Raw genomic sequence first — 11297 nt, forward strand, 5'->3', positions numbered from 1 at the left:
TACCTGTGCGGGATGTGGTCTGTGGTCAGCTGGGAAAGAGACAGACTGGAACGGCTGAAAGAAGTGCTAGAAACAGATCAACCCCATTGGGACCAACAGTGAGCGTTACTACAGGAGTTGCAGGCTTTATATTGACAGATTTTACTTTGGCCAATGCCCTGCAGAAGCCGTGGGGACTATATCTGAGTGAGGATTGTGCAAACAAAAGGAGGGTTTGGTGTTAAGATTCAGACCATGTTGGGAGCACTTTAGTGCTAGGAAATTTCCTACATCCAAGTTATGGCTGCTGCAAAATAGCAGAAACTCACCCCTTGCAGTAGGTGGGGAATGTACTTAGACGGGGTAAAGCCACAACAAAAAACCCAGCTGGTGTGAGCATAATAAGGAAACATGCCATTATATGGGGAAACCTGAACACAACACACAGCCAACACCTGGGAATTCAGAATGGCCCTTGCCAGAAGTTATAGGTATTATGGCCTTAAATTTGGCCAGTTGTTCCAGCTCCTCTTCCCAGCTCTACCCAAATTAAACCAACACTTTTGCACATCTTGTCTTTGCTTTGGGGCCTGCAGCAGGAAGACAGAGACAGGCCACACGAGCCAGAGGGAGAGGAGGATGCTGGAGCCCTGTCCTAGTGCAGAGAGACATCAGTGCATAATGGTACAGCTGAGCCAGATGTGTAGGAGAAAGGCTGGAAGACAAAGGGTGAGTGTCGGCTTCATCCACCTTCTGCCTGTTTTCTGTCTGCATTTACAACCACAGGAGAGTGACCACATTGGAACAGACCTGAAGTCAACCCATGCCCTCTGTTTAGTACTTACAAACCCACCATTCCCATCCTCATTACTGGGTGCCAAGTTGGAACAGCCCAGCATCACCCAGCCCAGCATCTCCCTGCTTACTTTGGAGATCTCATAGGCAAAAGAGGTTATAAACATTTGACCGCAGTGTGCAAGCAAAGGTAGATATATATATAGATACATATATATATAAATAAATACATGTATAAAGCCTATATACGTACAGGCTTCCCCTGGGAGCTTCCGTGACTGCATGACTCAAAGCCCAGGCTGAGAGCTGAGGGGCTTTAGGCTGTACCCAGCATGTAGCTGGTATCAGCACACATGAGACTGTTTGGCCACTGTGAAGTTTACTGCTAAGCCCAGAGCTCTAGAGAATGTACACAGAAGAGGTCAGTGTAGAGGAGGCCAGCACAGAGGTCCTGGTAGAAGCCAAAGACTAGGTAGGTGAGACTCCAGGTGAGATGTGCAGCACCCTTATGCAATAGCCTGGCACACGGGGCTTGATCATGCCACATGGCTCAGGGAGCAGCAGAGACCTGCACAGGCTCGTGGCAGTAATGCTGGAACAAACCCAATGTGGTTTAAAGAAGCTTCTTTGAAACACAAGTTACTGCACTCAGTCCAAACAGTACAAATCAATGCAGTGATCGGCCTGGCTGGCCTAAGAAGTACAACTGACCTCTGTGTTCCCAGGCTTAGACAAGTGTCTCAAATCTGTGCAGCTCACACAAAAACATAGAGGAGCTGTGGTTTGGGCTGGTTCCATGAAGAGCTGTGCTGGCACACAGGGAGGCAGCGTGAGGAAGCCAGAGCTGCTGCTCCTCGTTGCTTGTTTTCAGAATAAAGAGAGACTCAGTCTTCAGAGATGCTAATTTATCCCTTTTCACAGTCAGTGAGTTTGCTGATGGCAGTGAAAGGAAAACAAACAGTCAAACATCTTCAAGGTCTAGTGCATAAATGTACCAAGGCAGCTGCAGTCTGTGTTACAGGGCTGCACACCACAGCGGGGCTGCATTATGGTCTGTGTTGCAGACAGGTTTCAGCAGCAGCTCAAGTCTCTGTTCTTGACTCCCAGCAAACATGGGCTTGGGCAGCAGTGGAGTGATGGCCAAAGAAGACCAGGAATGGGCACCCACAGAGAAGTGGCAGTACAGCAAGAGCTGCAGTTGGGCCCATGCCTTGCAGAAGAGAATGATTTGGGGGGTAGCAGAAGGTTTAAGGATAGATTTAAGAGTCAAGTGTATAAGGTGACACACTGGGCAATTGAGTAGGGCTGTGCTTTGTTCAAAGGAAAGGGCATGTCTTAAATCTTCACCTTTTCTGCGTAAAGTTATTGCTGGTGTGAAATGCAGCATCTCAAGGGGAGCAGAGCAGCATGCCCTGGCAAGGATGTGAAACTGCAGAGTTGCCCTGACACCCCGGAGGAGGAGGAGAAGGGAGCCACACGCATCTGCTCCATTAGCACATCAGAAACAGCAGGTGTGACTGGGAGTGCTAAGGATGTGGTTGTGTCCCTGAAGAGTCAGCGCCTCTGTGGGATCACAGGGTTTGGCAGGATAAAGATGGGAACTGACAGCTCAAACCAGTTGCAAAGTCACTACAGGCATTTTGGGAGAAGCTTGGGTAGTGCAGGTCACCGGCATCCTCTGCTGTGCACTATGTCAGTGCTAACATCATAATGCTTTTCATACAGAGGAAACTCCACTTCTTCTCATATGGTATTAATAGTTCCACGGTTTAAAGTTGAAATAAAGTCCTACCTTCTGCTTCTGATGTGCCTCCTTGTAAAATCTGAGGGGAGAAATTAGGAACCAACACCTACCGCTCTTTCTTAGCCAGGTTATTCCATCTTGGACGTTGTTAAGAAGGATGCTATCCCTCCATAGGATTCGGTGATGAGAAACTGGAATAAAACTGGGACATGAACAATATAACTGTAGAATAATGAATAATTCTGCTATTCCAAACCCATGACACACAAAGAGAATTGTTTTAGCATATGAAAGACTCCAGGAAAATGTATGCAGCAGCACTGTTAACGTTTGCAGAGTTCCCAGCTCAGAACTGATTCCCAGGACTTGACTGAACAAGCTGACATCAGAAGAAGGGTGAGGAAACAAGACTGGGATACAGCAGGAACTCTAAAACTGTCTTGAAAAGACCCAGAGCAAAGTAACTGGGTTTTAAGGATCTGAGAATGCAAATCTCAGAGACCCTAAAGGCATTACAGAAAGCAGACATAGGTGCTGATCTTTTCTGTTTTACTTGGGAAGGAGGGATCGTATCCTCATCACAGTGTTTCATCCCCACCAGTACAGTTCTATTGGCCATGAATAGAAGAAGACCAAAGGCACAGAAACCTGGCTGTAATAACCTCACCCACCACCATTTTCCTGTTCTTCCCTACATCCTCTATCCTCTGGCTCCCTAATGCTCCCTTTGCCTGGGTTATCTTCCCGGCCATAGGGTACGCAGGGTATTTTCCCTGCAGCTGGCTGATAGGATGACCCCTGTAATCCCCGTTTCCCCAGTATTTTCAGGCCTGTTTTCCACCACATCCTCTCATTCTCCAGTGAGCTGATCTGCATAGCTTTTATCACCTCTCTGTTGGATAAGTTGTTCTGCAGACGTTTATCAAGAGACTGCACTCAAGGAAATACATAGAGATAGGATAATGCATGTATGAGATTTAAGATTCACACACAGGACTAAGGAAAATCCCCCTATAACAGCCCCACCTGCCCTGTGGGCTCTCCCCCACTGCAGTGATGTCCATTTATGACATTTGTTATACCCACTCAGGATGGGTTTTTTTGTTTCCAGCCCTTGAAATCTGGTCAAACCAAGCTGCAGAACCCTGCAGAAAGACTTTCCAGAGCTGCTTGTCAGCAGTGTTGCTGGTTAGTTGCTGTGCTTCTTGTATCTTCCTCTTGAGACCCATTTAGTTCTTTAAATTGATGTTTGCACCAAAGGAAAGAATCTATCTGAAATGTTCTCAGCCTCTGGCAGAATCCAGCTGAACCGGGTGGGTCAAACTGCAGAAGGGAGGAAAAAACCCCGAGACCCATTTAGTTCTTTAAATTGATGTTTGCACCAAAGGAAAGAGTCTATATCTGAAATGTTCTCAGCCTCTGGCAGAATCCAGCTGAACCGGGTGGGTCAAACTGCAGAAGGGAGGAAAAAACCCCAATTTTATCCCAATTTAAGGACTGGAGGACTGAAGTGTTAAAGAAATTGAAGATACAATGTCACATTACACACTGTGTGCAAAAGGAAGTCTCTATGACACAGATTACTTAAGGGCGGTCGTAAGAATGAGCAAATTAGGACAGAGGATTTGAATAGGGACTGAACAGAAGGGAAGATGAACAGGCATTCTGTCTGCCAAGGTGAAGAAATGGTAGGAACTTGTGGGAGTTCACAAGGACATGTTAAATTTGTGCTCTGAGGCTCATTCAGGTTTATCCAGAAAACAGGTTTAAACCCAGAAAAACTAACCTCCAAACTTCCACTTGTAGCAGTTAAAGCTTTGAGAACAAAGTCCCTACTAAGGAAAGATCTGCAGAAGAGCTTTTTAACCACATTGTTAGTGAACAACACTGTTCTTAACTACAGTTTGCATTAGAAGTGATAAACTGGGCCAGAAAAGCACGGAGAACGTTGAAGAACAGCACAAGAGGGAATACAATAGGTTGTGCTCAGCGAAAAGTGTGGGATATTAGTATTCACCATTGGTTTCTGTACTCACTGACAGAGGAGGGAGTTGCAGTTTGTGTTGGGCAGGGTTCTGCACCTCCATCTTTAGGGCTGCTGCGTTACTCCAGCTGCTGCAATCTTTTCCTTCTTGCTGTTTAATAGCATCCAACGTTCATTGCTGGATTAGCACACTCCCAGTGCCTAAAATCTGCCTGCAGAAATGCTCCTTGGCTTTAAGGAACTGGGTTACAAAGCACTTACACACAGGCTCTGCGATCGTAGGTGGGCTAAATGCCCATGACTTCAAGTAAGTAAAACCACTCCTGGGACAAAGTGTAGGAACATAAATGGACAAGTTGCTTGTGCTAATCAATAGCCCTTCTGGGACCCATTTTTGTTAAAGTCTGACCCTTCATGCTGTATCTGAAATAATCAGACAAAAGCAAAGCAAATGTCACTTGAAATGCTACCAAATAGATGAAATCCCAAGGCAGGCGGTGAGATGATGTTCGTAACTCTCAAAAGCAGTTGATAAAGAAGAATAAAGGAGCCCTTTACTCAATTTGAAGAGGCAGAACAGCAAGTTCAGAACTGGGAATTTGGCTGCACTGATTTAAAGAAAGCAGAATTACCTGTAGAATACAGCTATTGCACATTGCACTGCTTACCTCCCCCAGTTTGTGAGGGAGGTGTTTCATGGGAACAGGTTTTGGTCCTGCAGTGCAGGATACCCCTTTTACCCCCTCGCTTTTCCTTCCCACTGCTTTGCATCTGCCATTTATCACCGCTATTGGGTTTTATATTCAGTGCTAAATTCAGAACTATTCTGAATGCAGCTTAATGCAGGTTTGGTAGGTTTATTTTCAAAATGCCTTCATTTTTCAGAGAATACAGAAAACACATTTATAAATGACCTGTATTAATGGAAACATCTATAACTCCAGAACAAATATGCAGGGTGTCTACCCCAGCAAATACATCTCTTCCAAACACCATGTTCCCAATACGCTGTATACTTCAGCTCCTCTGACCTCTCTTTTTTTAATGGCTGGAGCTTTGTCTGCAGCAACACATCCCCTAAGCTAGAAAGAACTCTTTTATATGCCAAGGCAACTCAGGGAAGCTCCAAACGGAACAGAAATGTTACTTCTATCAGAGTGGTATTTTTATGCATTTTCCTATATATTCCAAAGGGAATTATGTCATACTGAAACCATTAATTCTTGGAAGTGTCTAGAGAATGAACATACATTAAGCCAAGGACTACTTTAAATACTTACAGGATGTAGTAATCATATTTTTATGTGACTTTGCTGTAGGACAACTCCCATACAAGTCTGATATGGTCGAATGTTCCTTTAGCAAAGTTTCTTAATTCTATAGGATTTTTCCATAATGACAAGAAGAAATAATATCTGGATTCCTCATCTAAACAATCTAATTTTCTCTTTCTCTTTGCCATTTATGTGGCAATCTGCTTTATAAATGTGGATGTATTTGCTGTTAAGTTATAACCATGTGAATACTCAGCTATGCATCTGCATGGAGCTACAGCAATTGCACATCCAAACTAAGTGCACGATGCTCCAATTTTTGCCTCTTGACATCATTGAAAAATCTGTACTTTTGGCTTCATTCTTCTTTTGCAAACAACGAAATACTTTGTTGCTGCAGGTTTAAATCAGTTGTTTCTGAAGCAGGGACAGTTTACAAGCAGTGTAACTGAGCACAGCCAGAAGTAGGGATGGCGAAGGAGGAGGTACATTTATATCGGTATCTGTGTGGTTTGTTGTAGATACTTATTAGACTGTGGCTCAGACAAGGAAAGGGGTGTAACCTGGCAATTACCTCCACGTCATATAGATTAAAGTCAGGCTCAGAGCTATTCAATATCCCACCTGATGAAATGTAAAGTAGCTGCTCAGAGTGCAGGAGGGAGGGATGGAAAAAGGCAGCAGGTTAATCTCCAGCTCCTCTCAGCACACGACTGTGCTCTGTCTGATCTGAGGCTTTGCTTGACGGTTACCAAGCCCCAGAGAATGAGGCTAAACTGTATTTGTCACATCACGGGAAGGTTATCACGCTGTCTGCAGCGCTTGTGTACGGAACACCCCTGCAAGGAAGCCATCAGTGTTTTGCCAATAGCAGAATCAGTTAAAATGATGTTAGACTTTGTTACCTTGTCAATCAACAGAAAGCGCAGTTTTGCTCCAGTGGATTTGCATCTTTGGGCACAAGGTGCTGTTTTGCTCTGTGCTGGGGACCCAGAATAACAAGTGACCAAAAGAAACCACAAGCAGACAAATGGGCACAAATTATCTGTTATTTCTGAGCATTTCAATACATTATTTCTTACTTCCTTACAAGTCTGTCAGCCTCTAACTGTGTCTTTGTCTTGCTGTGGGAAGTGTAATGTGAGTTTGAACACAGCAGCTGTCCAGTGCAGAAAGATGGATGACTCTTCTGAACACAGGCTGGTTTGGTAGCTTTAGTGTTTGATTGACTTGTCCATATAGAAATGATGGGACATCAATAAAACACAAACAACACATCTGGTGTTCAGGTTCCTGCTTCTCTTGGAGCGCACGGGGCTTTTACCCAGAGGTTTCCAGGGCAAAGCAATGTCTTCAGCTGCCTCCACACCAGCCATCAGGGGATGAAATCTGTGTGTGGGAAGGAGATGAGGCCACTCAGCAAATGAAAAAATCAGTGTCAAGTACTGAGCAGAAACGGCATAGAATTAATTCCTTTCCCTTGTGAATCTCCAGTTCAACGCCAGTGATTTTCTTCATTGCCCAGGACTTGTACAACTGACCCTCCATGAAATATATGTGTAAGAACTGAGATATTGTTCCTCTCTATCCACCACGGAAACATTGCTGGGGACATTAAGAACTGAAGATACCTCCATGATCACTCCACCTGCTGACTGCTGCTGTAGTTACGTGTTAATCTATGAGGATGAGAGGAGCAGTCAATTGAACTGGCTTTTATCCCTATGAGTTGCATGTGAATCATCCTTTGCTTTGCAAAGGAGGCTTTTGCAGGACTGACAGTGCCTAAAGGATCATCAAGGGTCTCTGCTTAACTAAGGAGAATTTACCAGATATAAAACAGTAACTTTCGTACTAAGATAGTCAGGACTTACCTCTCCTTTCTGCTCCGTAACATCCAGAGATATCACAACCCCCTGGATATCCAGACTGCCCAGGCTGCCCTCTGACACCAGGAAAACCTTGAGGCCCAACATTCCCAGGATAACCCTTCGGACCTGGTTTCCCCAGCACAACTTCTCCTGGTGGACCTGAAGGAGGAGAAGCACTGTGAGCTGTAGCACATCTACCTTAGCTGCTTCCATGTAAAACCTCTTCTGCATTTCTCCGTCCTACATAGCAGTTGATTTTCTGAGTATTGATTCCTCATTCTGGTGGAAAAATAGGTGGAAAACCTCTTCTGAATCCCGGTAACTAAAGGGCTTATTCTTGATCTTAAGGGTGCCCAGCTTGGCTAAAACTGGAGCTTGGCTGTGAGAATCCAAAGTCCACCTAATGTGTCAATGCAGAAAATAACCTTAACCCAGGATCCACCCCAAAGTCATTGGTTTTCATGTGTTTACACATAAATGTGTTTTCAGCTAGAAAAAAATTAAATACAGATGATATTTGACCATTCTCTTGGTAGTGCCTGGTTTGATACCAGTAGCAAATCTCCCACTGATTCCACGTAACAGGGATCAGGATGGAGGAGTACACCAAATCCTAGCAGATTACTCAAACCCCCTTTCACAAGCTGGATTTTCAGAGTTCCTTTTCCCTGAGCATCTGGTCTTGCATACCAAAAAGGCAGCAGAACTAATACTCCCTGGATGTCTCTCAGACCTTTAAAATACAATACCTGGGAAGGGGTACCTGAGGGAAGAACTACCTGGAGCAGTCTTGCATGGCAGCAGAGAGGAACCAGCCAGGATGATGCCAACAGTGCTGGGATAGGAAGGTCAGTCTGCCCCACCATAGTGGTCCTATAGCTGAATGATGCTTTGAATCTGTCAGCTGGTGAGCTCCAGATGGGCTCATTGGGTCAATACTAAGAGATTGCGTTCACTCTACCTGTTCTGCCTCTGGGTCCTTGGATCCCTTCTTCACTGGCTCCAGACATCCCTTTTTCTCCTTTGGGCCCTGGGGCACCTAATCACAGATAAAAGGTAAGTGTCACTTCACTGTATTCTGCATTTCACTCTGAATTAATGCTCCTGCAGGACCCCCACCGGGCTGCTCTTTGGTATTGAAGCAGAGCCACAGCCCTTGGCAACACGGAGAAATATCCATTTCCTTTAATTCCCTCTCTTCCAGAGTAGCCACTTGCCTGTGACCAGCAGGGCTCCAGGTAGCACTGATTTGCAGCCTGATATGGGTGAAAATGGAGGTTTTGCCCAGAGAAATTCATAGCACTGGTGTTTGTGCACTGGCCTGAGGTAAGGTCCACTGCCAGGCTCCTCACCTGGGTCAGACAAAGCACAAAGCTGTGTGTGCTGGTAAGTCAGGATTGCTGGTTTTGCATGAGATTGCTCCTGAAACCAACACATCTCAGAGAAATGGGTGCATTTTAACAAAATACTATTTTTCTTATTGTAAGATGGAAATATTTTGATCAGCCATGTCCTTAAGACTGTTTTTCAGTGAGATCTGTCTTCTCCCATCTCCTTGCTCAACAGGCTGGAAACATCTGCATGTTGTTACTTCCCTTTTCTCTTAAGTGATGTTTTAATAAGCTCTACAGATACCAGTTAAATTGAATAGTGCCAAAGTAAGGAGTTAAACAGGAGGCTTGTATTTACTTAGAGGTGTCAGGACACTGCTGAAACCAACATCTTTCATTTCATTTTAACAATTACTTGAGCTGCTGACAAACGTTATCTGCTAATCCAAGCAAAACGTATTCCCACCATTCACTCATTCATGTGCAATAACTGATGCCACTTCCTGAGATTGCATTAATCTATTTCTTTAGTCATGTGTGAAGCTTTTGTTGTTGGAACTACTGCTCCAGAAACCTACTTCCACTTTCAATATCACTTCGGTTGCCTTATGCCTTCTGTCAGTGATCTCTAAGACTCACCGTTTCTGCCCAGAGGTGGTCTGTTCTACCACCTCATGTTCATCCAAATGACTGTTTCCTTTGCCTTTCAGTAGGCAAAGCCTCCTGCCCTCTAAAATGAAACTCTCCATCCCCCCAGACCTACACATGGTAGCAAGCTGGCCTTTCTCAAAGCAGAGCTTGCAGAAAGAGTGGGCTGCATCTGTCTTCTCCTTGCTCTTTGGCCTATCTAACTTGGGTTTCTTTTCCTAGAAGAGAGAAGTCCAAAAGGAAAATAGCAAAGAGATGAGATAATATCATGGATTATCTTTACATTACTGCTTGAGGCACTAAAATGTTTAGTACCAAAGATACAGCCAAAAATGCTTACAAATGCTTCTGTCCATACCTCTTTCTCCAGGATACCCATCTTTGCCTGGCTGTCCAGGGATGCCATTTTCTCCTCTTTCGCCATTGCTCCCAGGGGGACCTGGAGGACCTGGTGGTCCTGGTTCTCCTGGTTTTAATCTTTCTTCCCAAATAGGAACTGGTTTCCTTGCATGTTCATGAATGAATGAGTCAAATTTCAACACATGAGCTGAGAAGGCAAGACAGAAAATGAATGTTTCCTTGGCTGGGAGATTTAGAAGAGAGACAGAAAGGTTGCCAAAGAATGTTGTCTAAAAAGGTACTTTAAAATGAACAGCTACTGCTAAAAAGCTGTCAGTCCAAACTGAGAAAGCCAGAAGCTGAAGACGAAGATGGGCAGCTGAGTCATGACTTTGCTGCCTGACCTTGGGCAAACCACTGCTTCTCCTCATGCACCACAGCACAGAAGCTTTACCAAAAATGCCTCATCTCAAGAGAAATCAGCACACAAATCACTAAAGGGATAACTTCCTTCAAATCAGTTTCAAGCTTTTCCATTTAATAAATAAAGGGATCTTCATAAAGTGTTTTGCAAAGAAGGTCTCTGTATTAACGCCACCCAATAAAACCAGCGTCGCACTGGGAGCCTGTGATGGGACGTTTGCTATGTGCGGTGCTCAGGATGGCACATGGGTGGAGGAGCACAGGATGGAGGAGCTCCCAAGGTCAATACAGCTTCATGCTGTCTCCCCTTTGGTTTTGTTCACTGCTGGAGAGGTGTGAATGCGCTCAGAAGCTGGGCTGGTTATACTCACTTTGGATCATCCGCTCACAAGCTTGACTCACGAGCTGGTAAATTGTGGCCAAGGACTGTGGTTCCCCCTAAAGCAAAACATTGGTTTTAATTACAAAAGAAAAGGAAGCATTAACATCTTCAAACAAGGATGGGGATCACCACGCACGACTGCTTTCTGCCCGTTCTTTCTCTCAGCTGGAGTTTCAGAGCTATTAATTACTGTGAAATGCAGCTTTATTTATTTAACTTGAAGCTGGGAAGCCGTAAAATTGAAATTGGGAAACGTCAATAATTGCTTCTCTCCTGCACATCAAAGAGGCCAGATTGACTCTCAATGGTTACCGAAGCTACCAAACAAGGGGGAGTAAATTTCACTCTCAAGTTTCATCAAAAGAAGATGCTAAGTCTACAAGTCAACGCTCTGTGATATGGAAAACATTTGATATGATCAGATATTACAACATCCTATCTTCGTCTAAATCTTTTATGAATATTGATTCTTACTGAATTCTGAATAAATCATATATAAGGGCTTTAGAATGTTTTAGTGATGTAGG

General features: G+C 44.4%; 1 protein-coding gene across 1 annotated transcript in view; it reads right to left on the bottom strand.

The window, feature by feature from the left end:
• Positions 1-7450: 7450 nt before the first annotated feature.
• Positions 7451-11297, bottom strand: part of COL20A1 (collagen, type XX, alpha 1) — a 43887-nt gene continuing 40040 nt past the window's right edge. Inside the window, exons 35-39 of the mRNA XM_010024357.1 lie at positions 10760-10826; positions 9985-10173; positions 8609-8686; positions 7651-7806; positions 7451-7455 (exon numbers count right to left, since the gene is read on the bottom strand). Of these exons, the coding sequence (XP_010022659.1) occupies positions 7451-7455; positions 7651-7806; positions 8609-8686; positions 9985-10173; positions 10760-10826 (495 nt within the window). The remainder of the gene's footprint in view (positions 7456-7650; positions 7807-8608; positions 8687-9984; positions 10174-10759; positions 10827-11297) is intronic.

Source organism: Nestor notabilis, unplaced genomic scaffold (assembly GCF_000696875.1).
Source record: "Nestor notabilis isolate BGI_N333 unplaced genomic scaffold, ASM69687v1 scaffold4441, whole genome shotgun sequence".
Lineage (NCBI taxonomy): Eukaryota > Metazoa > Chordata > Aves > Psittaciformes > Psittacidae > Nestor > Nestor notabilis.